The following is a 22,863-nucleotide window of genomic DNA, read 5'->3' as shown; positions in this document are numbered from 1 at the left end:
CAATAATTTTTTCACGATTCACAGATAACTTAAAACAACATTTGGGAAGAGACAAAACTTTCAGCTTAATCAAAAGTTAAAAAAATACATATATTTTGTATTTAATAAATATTAGTTCTGTTACCAGCCAACCAGAAATTCTCCATATATCAAGACGGAAAAGAGTAAAAACTGGTAGCTAATAAAATTCGCTTTCAACTTTTTTTCCTTAATAATAAAATATCCGTTGTTACCAAATTTTATTTACGGATACAACTTATATATTGAATTACTTCTTCCCCGTGAAAAAATTAACAACAATTATTTGGTTATTGCTAAGAATAGATTTATTCCTCCCGAAAATTTTCTATTATTGAAATAGTATTTCCACTACCAATATTTCCTCTTTTCAGTCTCGCTTTCAGTCCTGGTTACCAGATTTAGAATCAGATATTTTATTAGATAAAATGTAATATTGTTTATCGCAAACTCTATCGCTAATTCAAAGATGCATGGTCAAAATTAAAGATCAATCCCTGCATGTTTAACACGTTGAGCGCCGCCAACGCTTGCGGTCATGGCTTGAAACTTGTTGATACTGAAATCAAAGTACTTTCGCGAGGGAAAAGTCGCGGGTAACAGCTAAACGGAGAAACTATTTGGCTAATGAATTGTTTCAAACTAATTTACTTGTTAGGATTGGAAAACGGGTTGAAGAATTAGCATATTCAATTAACCTAGTTGTGCTGTACGTTAGACTCGGATATCATTAAAGTTTATATATTGTTAAAGATTGTTTTGAAATTCTACTAAATATGAGCACCGAAGGCGGTTGCTGAAATATTAAGGTATATATTAAGGCTTAATATAAACCTTAATGCAATCCCTGAACAAATTATTAGACGCATTATAAGATTTCATGTAAAATCTTAATTATCATGTGATACTATACAGCTTTATTGTTTTTACTCTGGTTTGGCACTTGCAACCAGCGTTCGCGTATAATTTGATTAAATTAGACGATATATAATAAAAATTCGATGAATCGATAAATTTAGACGATATATTACATAAATTTGGAATAATTATTATATTAAGTATTATATTTGTATATAATAATTAAACCAAATTATTAGATGCTCCGTAGTGTTTTAATAATTGCATGTTTTGCACAAGTATTTTTAACTTTTATATTTAAACGTACAAGTAATGGGTTTTTATTCAGGAGATTTTGTATATACTTCCTATTTGTATTTATTTTTAACGTATTGCATTACAATATGATACCAAATGATACACGGACCTAAGCAAGAACAAACCGGTTATATGTAAAATTATTTATTATAATAACGTATAAAGTTGGGCAGAAACGGTTTGACTATATAAAACAAATTATAAGGATGATGATGATCATCATCATTATCATTAAAATTTATCTGGGAGCCTGAGACCGTCAAAGTCCCTTTTCTAACTCATCTTGAAATTTTATCTTTAAGGTGGATCTATCTGGTAATTTGATCGCAATTTGGAGTGAAAAGAAAATCAAATATTTTGTATTTTAGATAAAGTTGCGTAGCTACAAAAATAAGCTACCGTGACCTGAGGTTTATGTCTTATATTAAGTTTTCAAGAGTAAAAGTTCTTTTAAAACCTGCGGTGTCACAATTTATGGTCTTTTCAAAAAATTTGAAATTCAGTTTTGCAATATGATAATCTAAAAAATCTATGCTGAGATGATCGCGATGTATGCTCTTATTTGGGATAAACAATCTTGCAACAACAAAAAAACTAAATTTTAATTATAACAAATAGAAAGTAAACAGATCTTTAAGATCATTTAAAGAATCAAATTTACTTAATGCTTGAACATTCTAATCGAAATGTATTCATATCAGGAATAAAAAGTTATCTAAATATATCGATTGTCAAAGTGATCTAAATGACTAAGAACTCGTGGGAAATCAACTTGCTATCCAAAATGGCCGTTAGCGAAATCTATCAAAAACGTTTTCTACATTTGATTTCATTTTGCGGACAGAAATAAAAAGATATTGAAATTTTTTTATCTACCACATCAAAATATAAATTATAATGAATATAAATTTTAATCACAAGTATTTCTAAATTTTTAAACGATGTATACATAAAATTTAAATTATGCATCCGCCAGTGAAAACCTCAGCTGGTAGATGTAATGAGTACATTATGAGAATTTATACTTAGTTAACGATAAAATTCAACGCATAGAACTTGACTCGCCGGCATGTAGTCCAAATTCTACCTGTTCTGAAATCGGATAATAGTTTAGGTTTCTTTAAAATTGTGGGTGTACACTTTTATGTGAGAAGGCGTCTTGAATACAAATAAAGCATTACTTTGATTTGTGTGTTTAGAATATCATGGATTAACCCCAAGTTCGAATGCCTTATATCTTTTATTTCGAGTTACATATGTTGCAAATAATGCATCAAGAATTTATAAAATAAAAGTAAGTTTGAAATGTGCCTTTGCAGTATATTTTTTAATGAAAAATGTTTAACGCACTTGGCAAACTCTTTGGCCTGGGACTGTATCTAAGGTGATTTAATATATACCGTTGGTAATATATTTAGGTGAAATATGTTAAGCTAATATATATATTAAAGAGTGTATTAAACCTTACTGTAATAAGGTTTAAAGGCCAATTTTTAAGGCTTTGTGTAACAAATCGTAAAAGATCTGCGCGTGAAGCAAAATTGCTGAGCTGCGTCAGGTGAAGTCATTGTTGTAACACAGTAATGCAGGGCTTCCAACTTTTTTCACTTTGTAAAAATTTATTCTAGCTACATTTTAATTTCAATATATTATTTTTTAATAATTTGAATTTATCTTTCACACCACAAGATATAAATGATTTAAAAGTTCATATACCAGGCCACATAGGTCCTATTTCTCCTTGTCGAAGATTATAAAATATTAAAAAAATCACACATCACTTTGAAAGTTTTGGATTTTAAGTGTCTACCACTGTATAAAATATATTGCATACAGTTTAGTGGCTGACAGGTCTGGTGTAACATCACATACCTGCCAACGATTCATCCTTTCTAGAAGGATTTACCCAAGAAACAGTAAAATGGTAATTAAATTATAATTTTAGGCAGATATCATATTTTGCATTTTGGAAAACTTTATGCGGAGTACAATGAGCAGTTTCACATATTAATATACACATTGTTAATTTTTTTACAAAAAAATATTGGAGGTCAAAAAGATCATAAATGAAGATTTTACTGCCACTTTAAAAATAGAAATAACATTTTACGCCAAATGTGTAAAAGTTGGCAGTTATGATATTATTTAACCTCTTTCAGACGGGCGAGTCTTTCATGCATTCTCAGGGTGTGGATAATCAGGGTAAAAATAAGATAAAACTGGTAGCCAGACTGGTTACTACTTAGTTCGAATTAAAAATTCATTCAAAACTCAAATATTGTATGTGTTAAATTTAAAGTGAAATCAAAAATAAATCTGTCAAATTAGCCTTGCCCAAATTTAAGCTACCATTTTCTATTTTTTACTATCATGATTCTGAGATTCCGAACGAATACATTTATGATTTGCCGGTTCCGAAAAGGTTAATGATACTACTTACATTAAAGCAGGAGGATACATTCTGAAAGTTTCTGACACAACGGCGTCCATAATCTTCATTTCTCGAAAAGCATCATTTCCCAATTTTCCCTAAAATGTAGATTAACAGCCCACTCACATTTAAGTCTTGTGAATAAGAGAAATGGCACAATTCTTAAATAATTTATAACTATCTAAGAAATTGAATTATGGGTCACTATTTCAGATCATTGAAGTTTTTACTCATAAAAGTACTGAAATTTTGATGTTTTTGCGTGTTTTCGGAATTATTACAGAAAAAAAAAATTGTGAAACACATACAATTTTATTGTTTTAGCTATAAGTGCTTAGTATGTTTGGAAAGTTTTGTTTCCATTAATATTATTATTCTCTCACACATTTACTGATAATGGTTAGCTGATAAAGTTTATTGATATATACTTAGAAATATATTGATAACGAAATGGCTATCATTCTTTTATTTATATGTTTTTTTTTTTGTTTTTTTTTAAATTTACTTTAGATTATAGAAAAGGAAAACGATATTTGTTTATCTACCGCAACAAAATATAAATTATAATTAATATACATTTTCATCTTCTAAGCTAGTATAATGATTTTTGTAAAGTAATTTTGATGTATATAATACATCCGCCAGCAAAAACTGCAGCTGGTAGATGTAATGAGTACATTATTAGAATTTATTCTTAAACTGCTGCAATTTTTAAGGCAGGGCTTCTTAAACTTTTTTATATAGCGACCCCCTTCAAGCTTAGGAAATTTTAAACGACCCCCTCCTCCATATAATGAAATATATATTAACCGTAGATGTAGATGTAATATCGCACTATTTTACAATGTAAATAAAATAAGGATTAAAGAATACGGACCCATTCATTTCACATATATATAATTGGAAACGTTGACGGGATATCGGTCGTAATAAAACACAATAAATAGAATGACATAAAACTATATATATATTTATTCAATAGAAAAAATAAACTTTTGTAACAATTTTTTTATAAGAAAACATAAAACTATATCTATATATTCAATAGAAAAAATAAACTTTTGTAACAATTTTTTTAATAAAAACATATTATTAACATCAAGCAATATTAATGTGACGGATGTGATTGTTTATTTTTACGCAAATAATTAAATCTAGGCTCAATTTGAGTTAGTGCAGATCGTAATAAATTTTCAACGTTTATTAAAGTTGAACGGTATTTTGATTTTATGTAAGTTAATGTGGAAAAGGCTGATTCACATAAATATGTTGTACAAAATGGCAGTAATTTGTTCATTGCCATTTCCGATAGTAGGGGATATTCTGATTTGATTTCTATCCAAAATTCATGCACAGGCACTTGAGAAAATCTAAGTCGCAAGGTAGTATCACTTGTTAATTCGGCAAATTCTTCTTGTGCTTTTAAGTTTAAAAAATTAATTTCTTCCATTTCAATTGAAAATGGATTGCAAATCCATTGTTGTGTATCGATATCATTGGGAAAATACCTATGCATGTAAACTTCCATATCCTTCAAATGATTAACTATAATTTTTGTTATAGGAGTATCTTTTTTTGAAATATTGTTACTAATTATATACTCGTCAGTAAATGGAAACATTTCAAGCGATCCACTTTCCACTCTGTTCTTCCATATAAGAATTTTTTTAACAAAGGCCTCAAGTTTATTTTTTAATATAAACATATTAACGCAGACTCCCTGCATTGATAAATTCATATCATTGATTTTATCAAAAATATCTGCCAAATAGCATAGCTTGAGAAGCCATAAATTATCTTGAAAATAATCGGCCAAATTAGAATTTTGCTCTGTTAGAAATATAAGAACTTCATCTTTTAAAGTTAATAATCGTTTCAAACTTCGACCTCTTGATAGCCACCTAACTTCAGCATGTAGCAATAAACTTGTATAATCCGAATCCATATCAATGCACAAATTTTTAAACAATCGACTATTAAGTGCTCGACTTTTGATTAAGTTAATGATTTTGACTGCATCAAAAAACACAGTGTTTAATTCTGGTGCAATTTTTTTAACAACAAGTGCCTCTCGGTGAATCATACAATGTGTAAATGTAATATGATCATTTCCAGCTTTAACAAATGCTGTAAAACCAAGATCTTGTCCGGTCATTGCTGCAGCACCGTCCGTGCTCACACCAACACAATTTTTCCAATTTAATCCTTCTTTTTCAAAAAACTCATTTACTTTTTTATATATATCTTTTCCACGAGTATGACCTTCCAGAGGACGACAAAACAGTATATCTTCATGAATTCTTCCCTCATAAATATATCTTACAAAAAGTAACAACTGTGCCATTTTTGAAATGTCTGTCGACTCGTCCAGTTGTATTGCAAACTTTGAGCTGTCTTTAAGCTTCATAAGAAGCTGTTGAAATTGATCATTGCTAATGTCTGAAATTCTTTTGGACACAGTGTCATTTGATAATGGAATTTTACTAATTTCAGCAGCATACTGTTTTCCATGAACAATTTCAGACATTCTTATAGCTGCAGGTAGTAAAAGTTGCTCTCCAATAGTAAAAGGCTTTTTCGTTTTTGCTATCAAATACGAAACTTCATACGATGCCAATAGATATTTATCATTCAAAGTAACATACTTCTCCAAAGTGTTCTTTTCTTTATTTGATGTTTGCAAAAGACGCTCAAAATATTCTATTGACTTTTTTGATAACGTTGCATGTTTAGTATTCAAATGTCGTTGCAGTTTTGACGGTTTCATGCTTTCTGCAGCCAAAACTTCTTTGCAAATTAAGCACACTGGTTGTTCTTCATTGTTGTGAGAAGAGCATGTGAAGCCATACTGCAAATATGATTCGTCATATTTTCTTTTTTTTGTTTTGCTAGAAGTCGGATTTGAAGCACTGCAACTTGGTTGTGACGGCGTGGCAGACTTATTAGTTGGAATTTTAATTAGCCACTTATCCATGATGGTTAAATAATAATAAATAATTAAACAAAATGTAGTTGAACTTTAACGTAATAATTAAAAACACCAACTGAAAATTACACAGTAAATACACACATGTCACTACGAAGACAAAGCTGAGTCCAAACTGAAGTACAAACAGAAAAATAACTACACTCGAATCTTTACCAGTGCAATGACAACAAATTACGATCAGATCAACCACGACGCATGGCGTGTTCAAAGTGTGCATCGCACAAAGGCACCGTATCACAAAGACGCCGAAAAAGAAGCTTTTATTTTTTTTTTTTATTATTCTTTTATAAAAATAATATGCCGATTCGCCTAGCCTAGCTTGATTATGCTTCCGTATTGTATGTGTAAGCTGTAAGGCCACGCGGCGTCTGGGTACTTATAATCACTAAGTTATCTTGCAAACACTGACGCCGGCGGCCAGACATCAATGTCGAACGTTCAGTTGAAAATCGAGGAGCGCGTTGTATTTATTATTTTAAATGCTACTTCCATATTTTCATTTATAGGCCCTACATAACAGTTTTGCATTGCCACTTTTTTCAAAAAATAGTTATAATAAAACTACAATAGTATTTTGTATGATTTTTATTTGTATTTATGTTAGTACGTAGTGTGTATACTAATTTTAAAATTTTATTTATAATGATTGAAAAGTATCAGATCTTTGCGAACCCCTTTCAGTAGTCTCGCGACCCCCCTGGGGGTCGCGACCCTCAGTTTAAGAAGCCCTGATTTAAGGCATAGACCTTTACTCGGTATATAATCCAAATGCTCGTTGTTCCGAATTCGTATAATTGTTTAGTTTTCTTTACTTAGGTTAATTTCTTAGGAATGAGGACACTTTTTAGTGAGATCGCGTTTTTAGTACAAATAAAGCATTAATTTGATTTATGTGTGTTGAATATCATAGATAAGCCACAGTCTTAAATCTTTTATTTTGAGTACCATATATAATGCAGATATATATGAAACCATGAGGGATCAGTGGTTTGCGGACATTTCGAAAAAATGAGATTCAATTCTCACTGGCCGCTTTTCACAATGACAGTTGACCACAGAGGAGACATTGCCGACCCTCAATCATCAGGTCTTGATATTTTCGCAGGAATGCTTTTTTTACCAGTGTATGAAATCTGGATTTTTACAGCTTTATATAGAATGCCTAAAATTGACCTACAAGGTTCCAAATTATTATTATGATATTTGTTCCAAATGATATTTTATGCACTACTACCAAGCATTCAATGGAATGCCTAATGACAAACAGGCAATCGCGGGAAGTACAATTCCTAGTGAAATGGAACCCCGAATTGGGTAAGATACTTGTATATAAATGCAACAATAAATTTGTTTCCCAGTGTAATTTTTATGGTCCTGTTAAATTGAAAAGTATCTGGTTCAACGGAAAATTCTGACCGTGAAGGAATGCCCTCAATTTTAAAAGGATGCAAAATGTGCCGATATAAATAACTGAAAGAGAATTCATACCCTTCAATATGTATATATCAGATGCACTACTTAGCTTTGTTGGATAGTTTTTTTTTATATGCATATGATTTTTTCCTCTATATATGCTCTGTCTCTTTAAGTTACAACATTACCATTGAGTTAAATTCTCTACAACATTCTGTAAAATGAGGCTCTTGTTTTCGAGAATATAACCTTATTGTTGTCCTAATAATTGCCTCAAAATACTGCATAAGTTGCAGAAGAAACATTAATTCACGTTTCTTCCACAAGAGTATGAATAGTTGAATGAAATGTGTTTGAATATGAGAGTATGAAATGCCACTTTGCTTTTAAACTGTAATTCAAAAGCAAGTTGGCATTTCACACTTTTATACAAAACAGCGAAATTATCTTTAAATTTAAATTTAAAAACAAAACATGGTAAAATTAGCACAAACTTACATAAGTTAAAAAAATATGTTTGAAATTTAGAACCTACAGTTGTATTTCAACTGTTCAAGCACCTCTCTGTTTGTTGCTGATCTGTTTCGTCTTTTTCAACAGCAAAATTATTTTCTTTTTCTCTGGTTTTTGATCTTCAACGGCATCCATCAGATTTTTCAAAAAATCATCGTATTTCTAACGCTAAAGTAACAAGCGAATTAGGCATAACTTTTAAAATTTAGGATAATCAAATTCTGGAAGAAGTTAAAAAGTTGTGATAACTATTTCATGAGAAGTAATAATAAAGTCTTTAATTTTAAAGGCTTTATTCTCATGTTTAGGTTGTATATTTTTTACTCTTTGCGTAGAATTTTTTTTTGGTAGTAAATTTTACTTTTTAATGTCTGACTTTTTGCTGAGTAATTTTGATGTAAAGTTATACTCCCAACCACTATAAGTAAATGATTCAAAGGCTGATATAAAAGAACACCTCTTCTTCAGTTTCTGGTGTGATTACTCAGATTTTACTGTAACTTAACAGAGGCTTCACAGCCAACACTTGAATCTTTTTTCTTGAAAAAGCCATTTAGTCTCAATTTATATCATGCTATCAGACGGAGGTACTCTGCTACAATTTGTGCCAAGTTTCTGGTGTAAACGCGCTAAAAATGTTATCAAAATTAACTAATATCTGGAAAGATTTCATTTTAAATGGTCTGTCAGTCTATAAAATATTTTGCCAAAAAAGGCTGTAGTTGGTTCCCCTGAATGAGAAGCATTTTTAGAGTATCTATAATCAGGATGAGAAGAAAAAGTGGTATCAGAGCTACAGGGTCTACCGGAATGTGTCCCATTATACATTAACGTGTCCCATTATACAAGGATTATACATTAACGTGTCCCATTATACGAGGATGCAAAAGATGCTTTTAGAAAAAAAATCATAGGGCATTTATCCTTAAATGTAGACCTCTCATGTGTATCTTATTTCTGACTGATACTTGCATCACAAGTTTGAACATGCTCTTTTTCACTATGTATTCTGTGTCACTTTAATCTATAACAATACCATTGATTCAAAGGGAAAATTACCCAACACTTTTATTTGTGAAACAGCCTTTTGCATTACTGTAAATTACTGTTTTGCATTACTGTACTGAAGGTGTATGCTTTCGAGAACAGGAATATCCGGTAGAACTAATATCTATCATAGATTTATTAGATAGCTGGGTGGCTTATAATTCTTTGTCTCATTTTATCTTCCCCTACTTAAGTAAAAAGGAAAATAATGCAAGCGTGTTCAAAACTAATGTTAATTAGTTATGCGGATAATAAAGTATAAGTAAAAGCGATTCTGTTACATGTAACATACTTATACAAATTTTCTTTGCCTTGCCTGAAAAAATCGGAAGTATTGTCTACTCAGGAAGTACTACTACTGTGACTATCGGAACGACTCTGTAACTTAGAGCGTTTAGGAATAACTATCCTCATTTTTCTTTACATGTTCATTACATATGATACCCATAATGTGCGCTGTAACAAGACAATACCATTTATGTAACACTCAACAGTATTATTACTTGAAACTCGAATGAAGGAATAATACCGAACGCAAGTTTATCGGTATACAAAAGCACTTAATGATTCCCTGTAAGTAAGGATGTGGAAAGGGGGTATTTTCTAGCAGCTGTTCTTTCTTCTTTTAACATTAATGCAGAAAGAATCTGGAAAACAGAATTTTTATTATATCTTAATTCAAAACTTTAGTTCTTCAGAATTTTCACAATTTTTGATGAAAAGATTCATGTCGAAAAAAGAGTTTTTTAACAATTCACATTTTTCAAAGTTGCTATCTAAACAGTAAATTATTTTACCCCCTTAAATATTTTCAAATAAAGTTCTTTGAAGTCAGTATGTCTAACTAATCTTAATTGCATGATTATCAGGTCCTATATATTTTTTTAATTGTTGTAATGGTGTTCAAAATCATTGCAAATCATAATTATTAAACCCAAAATTAAATTAAGTATTATAACTTATCTTACTTATACTTCAGAAAAATTCTGTTGTAAGAATTAGGAGAATTGGGAAAGTAAGACAAATAAAAAGTATAACTGATAACATGATTCTTAACAATAACCTACCACAATTTCGCCAGTAATTGTAGCAATGTTTGTGTTTACAAGAACTTCATTTTCATGTATTCAAAATCATTGCAAATCACAGTTTTATTAAATCCAAAATGAAATTAAGTATAATAACTCATCTTACAACTCTATTTATTTCAGAAAAATCTATTGCAGAAATTAGGAGTACTGTGCAAGTTAGACAAAAAACAAAAAAAAACTATAACTGATGACATGATTCTTAACAAAATACATTATAAAAATTTTAAAAATATTATCATAATTAATTTTTTTTAACTACCACTATATTAAAGAAAATTATATTACAGCTTAGCGTTGCTACGCATGTCTTATTTTTAGATTAAAATTTATCTATATAATTTCGGAACAAGCTTTTGCAAAGCTATACAATTTTTAAATAGCCCTGTTTTATCAAGATAGTTGTCATCCCTAATGCTTTTTATAATAACTGTTATTTTTTATGAAAGACCTGCTGATACCGGGTACTTTTGCAGTTTTCCTCTTTAGACAAAATTTTTAACAAGTCTGCCTACTTTCTAATGTTATAATACTACTTCTTCAAAAATTACCGAAGTCTAAACTTTCAAATTTTTCTGTTATTCAGACTTCTTGTAATCGCACTTGTATCTTATCAATTATTATTACAATATTTTTTTTTGTATATATCACACATTTTACTGTTTTGTATATTAGTCATTTGACGGCATTCGTCAGTTAAATTTGGCAATTTAATCTCAGAGAAATAGGTTATAGAGCCGCAAAGCTTGTGTCTTGATGAAACGCTTACTTTGAAGCGTTGGAAAAGGGAAACGAAATTTCTCTATCTACCACATTAAAATATTAATTATATTGTATATAAATGGTAATTCGAGCCATAACCTAATACCACAGTAAAGAAAAGTAAATCTAAATAAGACAACTTCCAGCGAAAACTTCAGCTGGTAGATATAACGAGAACATTATGAGAGTTTATTCTTTGTCAGCACGAAGGGCCCTCGTACCGTTGCTTCCACACCAGTTAAATTAGCACACAGACTCGCATCACTTGTGAAAGAGCTCCAAGACCTTTTAAAAAATGAAGAAGCTATTTACAGAGGATCATAGGAGAGACCTCTCTAGCTCAGTGATTATTTTATTTCCCAATTCCTTTTCCCATCAACACTGAACTCTAAATTTCAGACTTTCAGTGTATGTCATAAATTAACGTGTGCCAATTAAATATAGAAATTTAATGTGTGAAATATGTATAAATTTATGTTGATATTTATTTATGTCAACTTATGTATACATATTTCAAATTATGTTTATACTTATCTATGTCAATATCTGTCAAATTATCTGTGTCAAATTCTGTATATCTGTGTCAAATCTGTATATCTGTGTCAAATTAGATTCGATGAATCAGATATTCATATGTTATATTTACTCAAGCAAAGCATTTGTATTAGCTACCAGCAAATATATATGAAGCCGTGAGAGATCAGTGGTTTGCTGAGACTGCCAAGATATGCGGTTCAATTCTCTGCGGAGGCTTTTCACAATGACAGTTGACCACTAAGGAGTCATTGCTACGACATAGTAGACCCTCAACCTCTATATCCTAATATTTTTGTAGCAATGATTTTTTTTTACCAATATATGAAATCTGGATTTATATAGCTCTATATAAAATGCTTGAAATTGACCTGCAAAGTTCCAATGATTATTATGATATTAGTCCCAAATGATATTTTATGCACTACTGCCAAGCATACAATGGAATGCCTAATGACAAACCGGAAAATGCGGGAAGTATAATTCCTAGTGAAATGGAACCCCGAATTTTGTAATATCAAGCATTTGTATTTAAATACAACAATAAATTTGTTTCATTTGGTTCAACGGGAAATTCTGGCAACGAAGGAATGCGCCAAATTCAAGAAGTATAATAAGGGAAAGAGAATTTGTACCCTTCAATATATATGTATCAGATGGACCGTTTTGGTTTGCCGGAGAGTTCAGTTTCTTTATAAGTGTAAATATGTATGCACATGCTCTATCTCTTCTAGCTACAACATTACTATTGAGTTAAATACTCTACAACGTTCTGTGCTATTTTGAGGCACGTGCTTTCGTGAATATAACCTTATTGTAGACCTAATAATTGCCTCAAAATACTGTATACGCTATAGAAGAAATGTTAATTCTAGTTTCTTCAAGAAGAGTATGGATTGAATGAAATGAGTTATTATTTTTGCTAATATTATTATTCTCCCTCAAGTATATTGATAATGGTTAAATGTTAATATATATACTGACAAATATATTAATAACGAAATGGTTACCATTCTTTTATTTATAAGCTTTTTGTCGAAATCTACTTTAGATAACAGTAAAGAATATGTATATATATATTATTCCTCTAGATTAAATTACTCCTCTGTGCATCTGCGACGCTCATTATGGGAGGAGGAGAGGCAGAGAGGTAATGTAGTCTATCCAAACTATTACTCTCTTCTAAGATTAAGATCTACATCATCTATTTTCGCTCCACTGTAAATAGGTATAAACTAGTTTTTCGACTTTGTTTTTACTCACTATGTTGTAAACTTGAAAAATATTATTTTTTCGACTATGTAAATAGCTTAATTTTCATGTTATTCTGACTTCTTGTCATCGCACTTGTATCTTATGAATTATTATACAAATCTTTATATATATATATATATATATATCCCATTTTACTGTTCTGTATGTTAGTCATTCGACCGTTGAATTTGGCAGTTTAATCTCAGATGAATAGGCTAGTGCCGAGAGGCAGGTACTTCGATAAATGCGCTCACGTTAAAGTATCAGAGATGCCAACTGCTCCGGACACAACAAAAAAAAAAACGGTAAATAACTGCAAAGTAAATTTTGCAAACATTTGACGATTTTGCATGCTTTTTAAAAGGTATAGCATGACTAAAGTACCATAAAGTGGTGAATTATATACGCTTACGAATTATTTAGAAATAGTGGTGGATAAAAATCTACTAAATTGAATTTATTAAACCAAGAATGAAAATTGATAAACTACCACTTTAAAATATATATTTGCTGTTCGGAGCAAGTTGGCATCTCTGAAGTATTAAAAAAGAGAAACCAAAATTTATTTATCTACCACACCAAAATATTAATTATAATTAATATAAATTTTGATCATTGCAATATATCTGAGTTTTAAATTATAGATTTTCAATTTAAACAATACGTCCGCCATTGAAAACTTCAGCTGGTAGATGTATTAATGAGTACATTATTGGAATATATTCTTAGTCAGCCGTAAAATTCAACTCATTGAAATTGATTCGCCTACATGTAATCCAAATCCTAGCTGCTCTGAATTTGTATAATTGTTTAGGTTTCTTCTAATAAGTAGGTGGACACTTTTTTGTGAGAACACGTTTTTAGTACAAATAAAGCATTAATTTGATTTTTGTGTATAGAATATCATGGATTGACACCTATTAGAAAGCTTTAAATCTACACTTGTTGCAAATCATGTATTCAGAATTTTTAGAATAAAGGTAATTTTAAAATGCGCCTTTGCAGTACTTTTTTTAATGCAAAATGTTTAACACACTTGGCAAACTCTTAAGACAATTTTTTTTTTATCTTTCTGACTACTTTCTAATCTTATAACACTGTTACTTCAAATATTATAATAGTCTAATACTTTCAAATTGGCTGTTTCGATCCCACTAAAAAAAATCCAAATGAAAGTGCTGTTGCTAGCAGCTCTGTTCTCGGCACTAATTTATGATCTATTAGTTAGTATATGATTCAAAAGAATATGAAATACATTTCCCCAAAAAAATGAAATATTTATTTCCTTATAAAGAATTTCTACAATAAAGGTAATCCTTGATATACACCTTTGCAGTGTTGCTTTTAAAACAAACAATTTAAAAGGCCTGCAAATAAATTTAAAACAAATTCCCAAATTAATCATTAGGTAAAGAACTTCTACAACGAAGGAAACCTTTGAAATACGTTACCTTTCAAAACACGGCATAGTATAAGTTAAAGATACATTGCGTCACGTAACTTCCAATACACTTTTAGAAATTAGATTTTTGCTGTGGTGAATTTATTTCTTGTCTCCAAACCTAGAGGTAATTCCTTTAGACTGAGAAAAGGCGTGAATTTCCTGTACTCCAATGGTACTTGCAAAAAAGTCACTAAATTTAATATTTCTTTTAAGATCTATAAAAAGAAATTAGTAAAATCAAAGGTTATTTACTTTTGTTGTTAAATGAGTTTTGATTCTATAATGATGCAATATGTTTGCCGTACATAATTTGATTTCCATCAGAGCGAATCTCATCCCCAAACAGTTTCTTGGTCCTTCGCCAAATGGTAAATAGGCGTACTGAAAATGCTTTTGCGGAGATGAATCCATGAATCTAGAAACAAATAAAATGGAATTCGATAATCATGTTCAAAAAGGATGAAAGAGTGACATTATGAGAAGCTTACATTAATATAAAGATATCAGCTATGGCGTTTTCTTTTTATAAAGTAGTTTTTTATGCTGATTTCAGGAAAACCGTTATGGTCTTTACTACAGGTTTTGAAGACATTAGACAGACTTTGGAAATTTACGTTACATTCCGTACGCTTTCATCCGTAAGATTTGAAGCATGCTTTTTTTTTTAATCTTGCTAACCGTTCCGTAGTGCAAGCTTCAAGGACTCTGACCATTTCTGCTAAAAATTGTTTGTTTTTTTAAAATTTATTTAAACTTAGCTTCAAATTAACATTAAAGCCGTGTTCCAAATTGATCAAATAAAACGCCAACACAAAATGAAAATGAAGGATTCGTTATTACGAAATGTTAAAATGAATTTTGTGATGTTACAACAATCGGTTGATTTAATTTTTTTTTAAATTATATGCGTTAGTTTAAAATTTTGGTCGTCGAATTGTAATAGGTCCTTAAGAAACTAAATATTTTTGGTTATTTGAAATTAGAAAATATATTTTCTTTAATTATACAATTTAGTTTAGTTTAACTTCCATAATATCCACGTTCCATTATAAATGTTCGTTTTGGATATGTGGTCGAAAGTAAGATAATATTCCACAACGATAAAGTGATTAAATTTGAGGAATTCTTAAAAATTTCTTTTTCATTCACGTAAATTTGATACTTTTTCATGGACACAACTGTATTTTACTAGAATTGAAGCATGCGCACTTCAGGCGCAATTTTTTCAAATCATACGTACGGGGGCATACGGAATGAAACGTAAGAGTGTGAAATCTACTCCCTTTTGACAAAAATCAATTTTCATGGAACAGTGTTCAATTTCAATGGAATTTACTTAAACGAGGTGCAACAACTACACATTTTCGCCACACATACAAGGAACTTGCGAAAAGTTTTACAAAAGGAATAATTTTCGCCAGAACCACCTAAAAAAGCCAAAAGAAAAGCAAGGAAAAAGAGCACTGGAAAATAGCATAGGTAAACAGCACTACTTGAACACCTACATGAATTTACTTCTTCAATAAGAATACACTGTGTGAGTTCGTTGCCAGACTCAAATTTACAACCTATATAATTTACTGTTCCACGAACGGTAACCGCAATTCTGATTATTTACATTTACATAGCATAGCATAGCATTCGCCTCCAAGAAAATTATGATCCACGTTTCACCTCTCGGGATTAACCCCTTGGGGACGGGTGATTCAGAAAAGCATTCGTACAAAATCAGAATCGGGATGTAATTAAATAAAAAACGGTAACTTAAATGTAGTCGTTTCTGGTTTGACAGACTTACTTTGCTTTTACTTTAATTATTGCTAGTTTAATCATATATATAATCAATGTTAATTCAAAGTATAACTAAATAGTTTTATTTTGAACAAAGTAATGGTGAATTAAATAAATCAAACAATTATAACTCCTCCCACTAATAAACTGCTAAAGAATTACTTTGATTACCAGTATTATCTTTTTACCCTGGTTGATACGGTTTTATGCTGGCACGTATTTGTGACAGTCGGCGCGAAAGGGTTAAATATTTCAGGATTTTGAAAATATTCATCGTCATAATGCATTGCGTAAAGTGGAAAAAGTATAATCATCCCCTTTGTCACCACTATCCCTGTGTCTCCTAATTTGTAATCTGCAGTTGCTACTCTACCTGACCTAAACAAATAAATGAATAAAAAATAAATTCAATCTAAATGGAATGTTTTAATATTAATCTTTCACAATTTTTGATCCTTTTGCTTAGTATGCTCTGGAAAATTTTTGTTTTCACTATTCTTATTATTCTCTCACAAATGTATTGATAATGTAGATTGATATGTACTTACAAATATATAGATAGCGAAATGGTTACCATTCTTTTATTTATTTGGTTTTTGTTGGAATTTACTTCAGATTACAGAAAAGTAAAACGAAATTTGTTTATCTACCGCACCAAAATATTAATTAAAATTAACATGTATTTTTATCTTTGTAACTTTAGTTCGCGTTAATAATTTTCGATTTAGAAATAATACATCCGCCAGTGAAACTTTTGATGGTAGATGTATTGAGTGCGTATTGAGAATTTAATCTTAGAATTTGACTTGTTGGTATCTAATGCAAATGCTACCTGCTCAGAAATCATATAATTGTTTCGGTTTCTTCACTATCATATGGTGGAAACTTTTCATTGAGAACGCGTTTTTAGTACAAATAAAGCATTAATTTGGTTTGTATTGTGCGTGTAGAATATCATAGATAAACCACAGTTTGAAAGTCTTAAATCTTTTATGTTGAGTTTCATATATATATTGAAAATATATACATGAAGCCGTGAGGGGTCAGTTGTTTGCTGACCTTGCAAAGATATGAGGTTCAATTCTCAGCGGAGGCTTTTTACAATGACAGTTGACCACTAAGGTGACATTGTCGACCCTCAACTTCCATGTCCTGATATTTTTGCAGGAATGCTTTATGCTTTTTTTCTTTTTTTAAACCAATAAATGAAATCTGGTATTCTATAGCTTTATATAGAATGCCTAAAATTGACCAACAGAGTTCCAAATGATTATTATGATATTAGTTCCAAATGATATTTTATGCGCTACCGCCAAGCATTTAATGAAATGCTTAATGACAAACCGGCAAAAGCGGGACGTACAATTCCTATTGAAATGGATCCGCGAATTAGGTAAGATCAAGTATTTGTGTATAAATGCAACAATAAATTGATTTCCCAAAGTAATTATTATGGTCTGGTTAAATTGAAAAGTATTAATTTCAATGGAAAATTCTGGCAGGAAAGGAATGCGCCCAATTTTACAAGGATATTTAAGTGAAAGAGAATTTGTACCCATCAATATGTATTTATCAGATGTACCGTTTAGTTTTGGTGGATAGTTTCTCTATAAGTTTAAACATGTATGCACATGCTTTTTTCCGCTATATATGCTCTTTAAGCTACAACATTACCATTGAGTTAAATACTCTACAACATTCTGTAAAATGAGGCTCTTGTTTTCGTGAATATAACCTTATTGTGGACCTAATAATTGCCTCAAAATACTTTATAAGTGATAGAAGAAATGTTATTTCTCGTTTCTTCCACAAGAGTATGAATAGTTGAATGAAATCAGTTTGAATATGAGAGAATGAAATGCCAATTTGATTTTAAACTATAATTCAAAACAATGTGGCATTTCATACTTTTATACAAAACAACGAAATTATCGTTAAATTTAAAAAGCAAAACATGGTAAAATTAGCACAAATTTAGATAAGTAAAAACTATAGTAATATGTTGTTTGGAAAAAAAAGCAAGGTGGCATTCTAGACATTTATACAAAACAACGAAATTATCTCCAAATTTAAAAACAAAACATTGTAAAATTGGTACAAATTTAGATAAGTTAAAAAGTATAATAATGTATAAGTTGTTTTAAAAGAAAAGCAAGGTGGCATTTTATACTTTTACACAAAACAGCGAAATTATCTTTAAATTTAAACACAAAACAAGGTAAAATTAGCACAAATTTATAGGGTTGTTCGATAATTAATGTCGTTTTTTTTTCATGTTTTCCAAAGTGAATTTTTTTATATTAACAACAAACATTAATCAATGATATATTGACCATTCTGTTGGATTACTATTTGCCACCTTTCGGTAAGTTGAAAAATTCCACGTTCGAAAAAGCTTTGATTTTTAGAAGCGAAGAACTGGTCCAACTCATTTTTAATAGCCTGATCGGAATCGAAAGTTTAACCATTCAAATGGCTTTGAAGGGATCGAAACAAATGGTAATCCGATGGTGCTAAGTCAGGGCTATAGGGTGGATGTGGCATCAGTTCCCAATTCAGCTCCATTAATTTTTGACGAGTTATCAAAAATGTGTGGGGCTGGCGATATAATGATGAAACATAACTCTTTTGCGATTGGTCAGCTCAGGGTGTTTTTTCTTGATTTCTTTGTTCAATTTCGATAGTTGACGACAGTAGACATTTGAATCAATAGTTTGATTCATTGGAAGCAGCTCAAAGTAGACTATCCCCTTGCAATCCCACAACGCAGAAAGCATAATCTTCTTTTGGTTATATTGGCTTTGGATGTCGATTGTGGGGGTTCATCTTGCTTGGTCCATGATCGGTTTCGGACTACGTTATCGTAAACAATCAATTTTTTATCACCCGTTATGATTCTTTTCAGAAATGGGTCGTTTTTGTTACGATTCAGCAAAGTTTCGCATATGTTAATGCGTTTGGTGAGGTGGATTTCCTTTAATTCGTGAGAAACCCAAACATCCAGTTTGTTTACGTAACCAAGCTGTTGTAAATGCAAGTAAACGGTTGAATTCGATATGTCGAGCTTTTCTGCTATCTCTCGAGTTGTCATACGCCGGTTAGCTTCGATTAACTCCTTTATTTTGTCGTCATCAGTAGTGGTTGGACGACCAGTATGTGGTGCATCTTGCACATTAAAATTTCCAGCACGAAAGCGAGCAAACCAACGCTGACACTGGCGTTCAGTAAGGCAGTCCTCACCATAAACTTCACACAATTTCTTCCGAGCTTGCACCTCATTTTTGCCCTTTCGGAAGTAAAACAATAAAATTTTTAACGAACTTGTTGTTGACACTCTGGTTTTGACTAAAGAAAGTCTAATCTTTAAAATAGAATACAATAATATAAGCCACGCAATCACTACTGCATTAAATATGCAATTCAAATCATCTATGAGAAAAAAAAGACATTAATTATCGAGCAACCCGATATATCTAGGAAAGTGCCTCTTAATATTTGGATTTAGGAAGACGTGCCTGTCTCTAGGACGAGATGAAAAGAAACTCGATTATTCAGGAAAACTTGCATATCCGTATGGAGAATAAATACTATGATTTTATCAACTACATCACTTTTAATAATCCTTTCAAGCGGAGACAACCAATAATCAAAATAGACGGTAACGGAATAAAATCAGTAAATCACATCAAATACCTAGGTATAGTATTAGATCATCATCTAAACTACCTAGAACACATTAAATCACTAAGAACAAGAGCCACAACACTACACAATAATCTCATAAAACTAGCCCCAAGGACCTGGGGCATTAATACTAAAATGCTCAAACATAGGTACAAGACTGTGGCAGAAAAAGCCTTTACGTGCACTGCAGCAGCATGGGGTACAGAATTAAATAGAACCGCGATCAAAGAGATGCACAAGGTGCAGCGGCCCCTACTAGTCAGAATAGCATGATCATTCAAAACAGCACCCACACCAGTTCTGAATGTTCTGGCAGGTTTACCGCCATTGTACCTGCAAATCCAAAAAGAAGCACTACTAGCTAACACACTTAGATTCAATAAAAAAACACACAATATAACATAAAAGCTGGTGATTATCAACAAAAGATAAAAACACATATGGTCCACCCGGCCCATAAGACTAGCCGTAAATACACTAACCTACCAACAAGTACTGGAGCTAGCAAGACAACGACGGTAAAAATCTACACCGATGACTCCAAAACAGACAATGGCGTGGGAGCTGCATTCTGTGTTTACCACAACAACCAACATACAGATACATACAAATTTACGCTGAAACAAGAAAACACAGTGTTTCAAGCAGAGGTTTTAGCCATCAAAGAAGCCAGCAATTGGTTAGAGACACACAGCTGCAAAGATGCAACAATTTTCACAGACTGTCTGGCTAGTATACACGCTATTAGAAAAACGAAACAAAAAGACCCACACGTGGCAACAACACAAAGACAACTAGAACACCTAGTCAGAAAATGCAACACACAAATACACTGGGTGGCAGCGCACATAGGTAATGAGGCAGCGGATCTAGCGGCTAAAGACGCAGCAGCAGGTCACGGGGTTCTCAGCGGTGTTCTGCTTCCACCATCGAGCCTAAGAAATAAACTTAAAAACATCACACAAAAACTTTGGCAAGCATACTGGGACGAAAATGAAAAAGGCTATACAACAAAATCATATTATCCTAAAGTAGACACAGACCGACTCATAGGCCATCCAGCAGCAATACAATTCCTTACAGGACATGGCTTCTTCCCCTCATTCTTACACAGGATGCAGCGAATAAACACAGACACATGCCCATGCGATGACACAGGTACCCCAAGTCACTACCTGCATGACTGCCCACTAACTGAATCGTAATAAATAATAATAAATAAATAAATAAAAAAAATACCTGTGACGTGACTAGCTATTTTATATTGTACTGTTATTGTCGATGTCCATCCTTTGAGTCTGTAATGTAACACTGCTAGCTAATCTATGTAAAATTAAATTGTCGCTACTAGGCCGGGATAGCCTGGTCAGTGGGGTGCCGGCCCATGTCCAAGAGTTCGTGGGTTCGGTCCCCGCCGGTCGAAGACTCCCCGTGTAGTAAATGGTGACTGATGCACGTTAAATCTGTCGAGTCTCAAAGTCCTCCATGTTCCCATAACAAATCAATACCTCTGGGGGTACCGATCCAGGAGTTTCCTTGTCTTCTGGATTGGTTCAAAATTACAAGGCTACGGGGTTAAACATTAGTAGTCGTAAACCCAAAAATTGGGTCGACTGTTCAACGGCGGTCATAAAATAAAATAAAGTAAAACACTTACACAAGATAGAAATTCATGCTATGGAGTTATCAATAGTTTTTAATAGTAAGGAAAATGTTCATTTTTTGATGCTTTTACGCTGTCTCTGATTTATCGCTGCAAAATAATTGCAAATCACATAAAATTTTATCGTTTTACCTAACAAGTGCTTAGTATGCTCTCACCAATGTATTCATAATTATTATTAGCTGATATAGTTGATTGATATATACTTACAAATATATTGATAACGAAATGGTTACCATTCTTTTATTTATAAGCTTTTTATAGAATTTACTTCAGATTTTAGAGAAGGAAAACGAAATTTGTTTATCTACCACAGAAAAATTTTAATTATAACTAATATACATTTTAATCTTATAAGCTGCACCAAATGTTGTGTCATTTTTCATAGAATTAAATAATACATCCGCCAGTTAAAATTTCAGCTGGTTGAAGTAATGAGATCATAATGAGAGATTAATTTTATTCAGCGCATGAAACATGACTCGGGATATAATCCAAATAACTGCTCTGAAATTTTATAATTGTTTAGGTTTCGTTACAATTGTATGAGGACACTCTCTTTACTGAGAACGCGTTTTTAGAACAAATAAAGCATTAATTTGATTTGAGAGTGTAGATTATCATAGATAAAACACAGTTTGAATGCCTTAAACCTTTTATTTTGAGTAACATTTATATAGCAAATATATATGAAGCCGTGAGGGATCAGTGGTTTGCTGAGATTGCGAAGATATGCGGTTCAATTATGAGCGACGGCTTTTCACAATGACAGTTGACCACAAAGGAGTCATTTGGGACCCTCAACCTCCATGTACTGATATTTTTGCAGGAATGCTTTTTTTATCACTATATGAAATTTGGATTTTATAGCTTTATTTAGAAATATGTATACCGATTTATTTATTAGCCTAAAATTGACCAACGAAGTTCAAAATGATTATTCTGATACTAGTTCAAATTGATATTTTATGTACTAGTACCAAGCATTAAAGGGAATGCCTAATGACAAACGCGGGAAGTACAATTCCTAGTGAAATGGAACCCCGAATTAGGTAAGATCAAGTACTTGTATGTCAA

The 22,863-nt window shown here is 31.6% G+C and overlaps 1 protein-coding gene across 1 annotated transcript in view; it reads right to left on the bottom strand.

The window, feature by feature from the left end:
• The window catches only part of LOC147808566 (zinc finger BED domain-containing protein 5-like), an 88,366-nt gene extending 81,788 nt beyond the window's left edge, over window positions 1-6,578 (bottom strand). Inside the window, exons 1-2 of the mRNA XM_087162620.1 lie at window positions 5,835-6,578; window positions 3,614-3,702 (exon numbers count right to left, since the gene is read on the bottom strand). Of these exons, the coding sequence (XP_087018746.1) occupies window positions 3,614-3,702; window positions 5,835-6,578 (833 nt within the window). The remainder of the gene's footprint in view (window positions 1-3,613; window positions 3,703-5,834) is intronic.
• Window positions 6,579-22,863: the final 16,285 nt, after the last annotated feature.

This window comes from Parasteatoda tepidariorum, chromosome 5 (genome assembly GCF_982258835.1).
Source record: "Parasteatoda tepidariorum strain Cologne lab strain chromosome 5, Ptep-v5.0, whole genome shotgun sequence".
In the NCBI taxonomy this organism is placed as follows: Eukaryota; Metazoa; Arthropoda; class Arachnida; order Araneae; family Theridiidae; genus Parasteatoda; species Parasteatoda tepidariorum.
The sequence above is the reverse complement of the archived record's forward strand: the minus strand, read 5'-3'. Positions and strand labels throughout refer to the sequence as shown.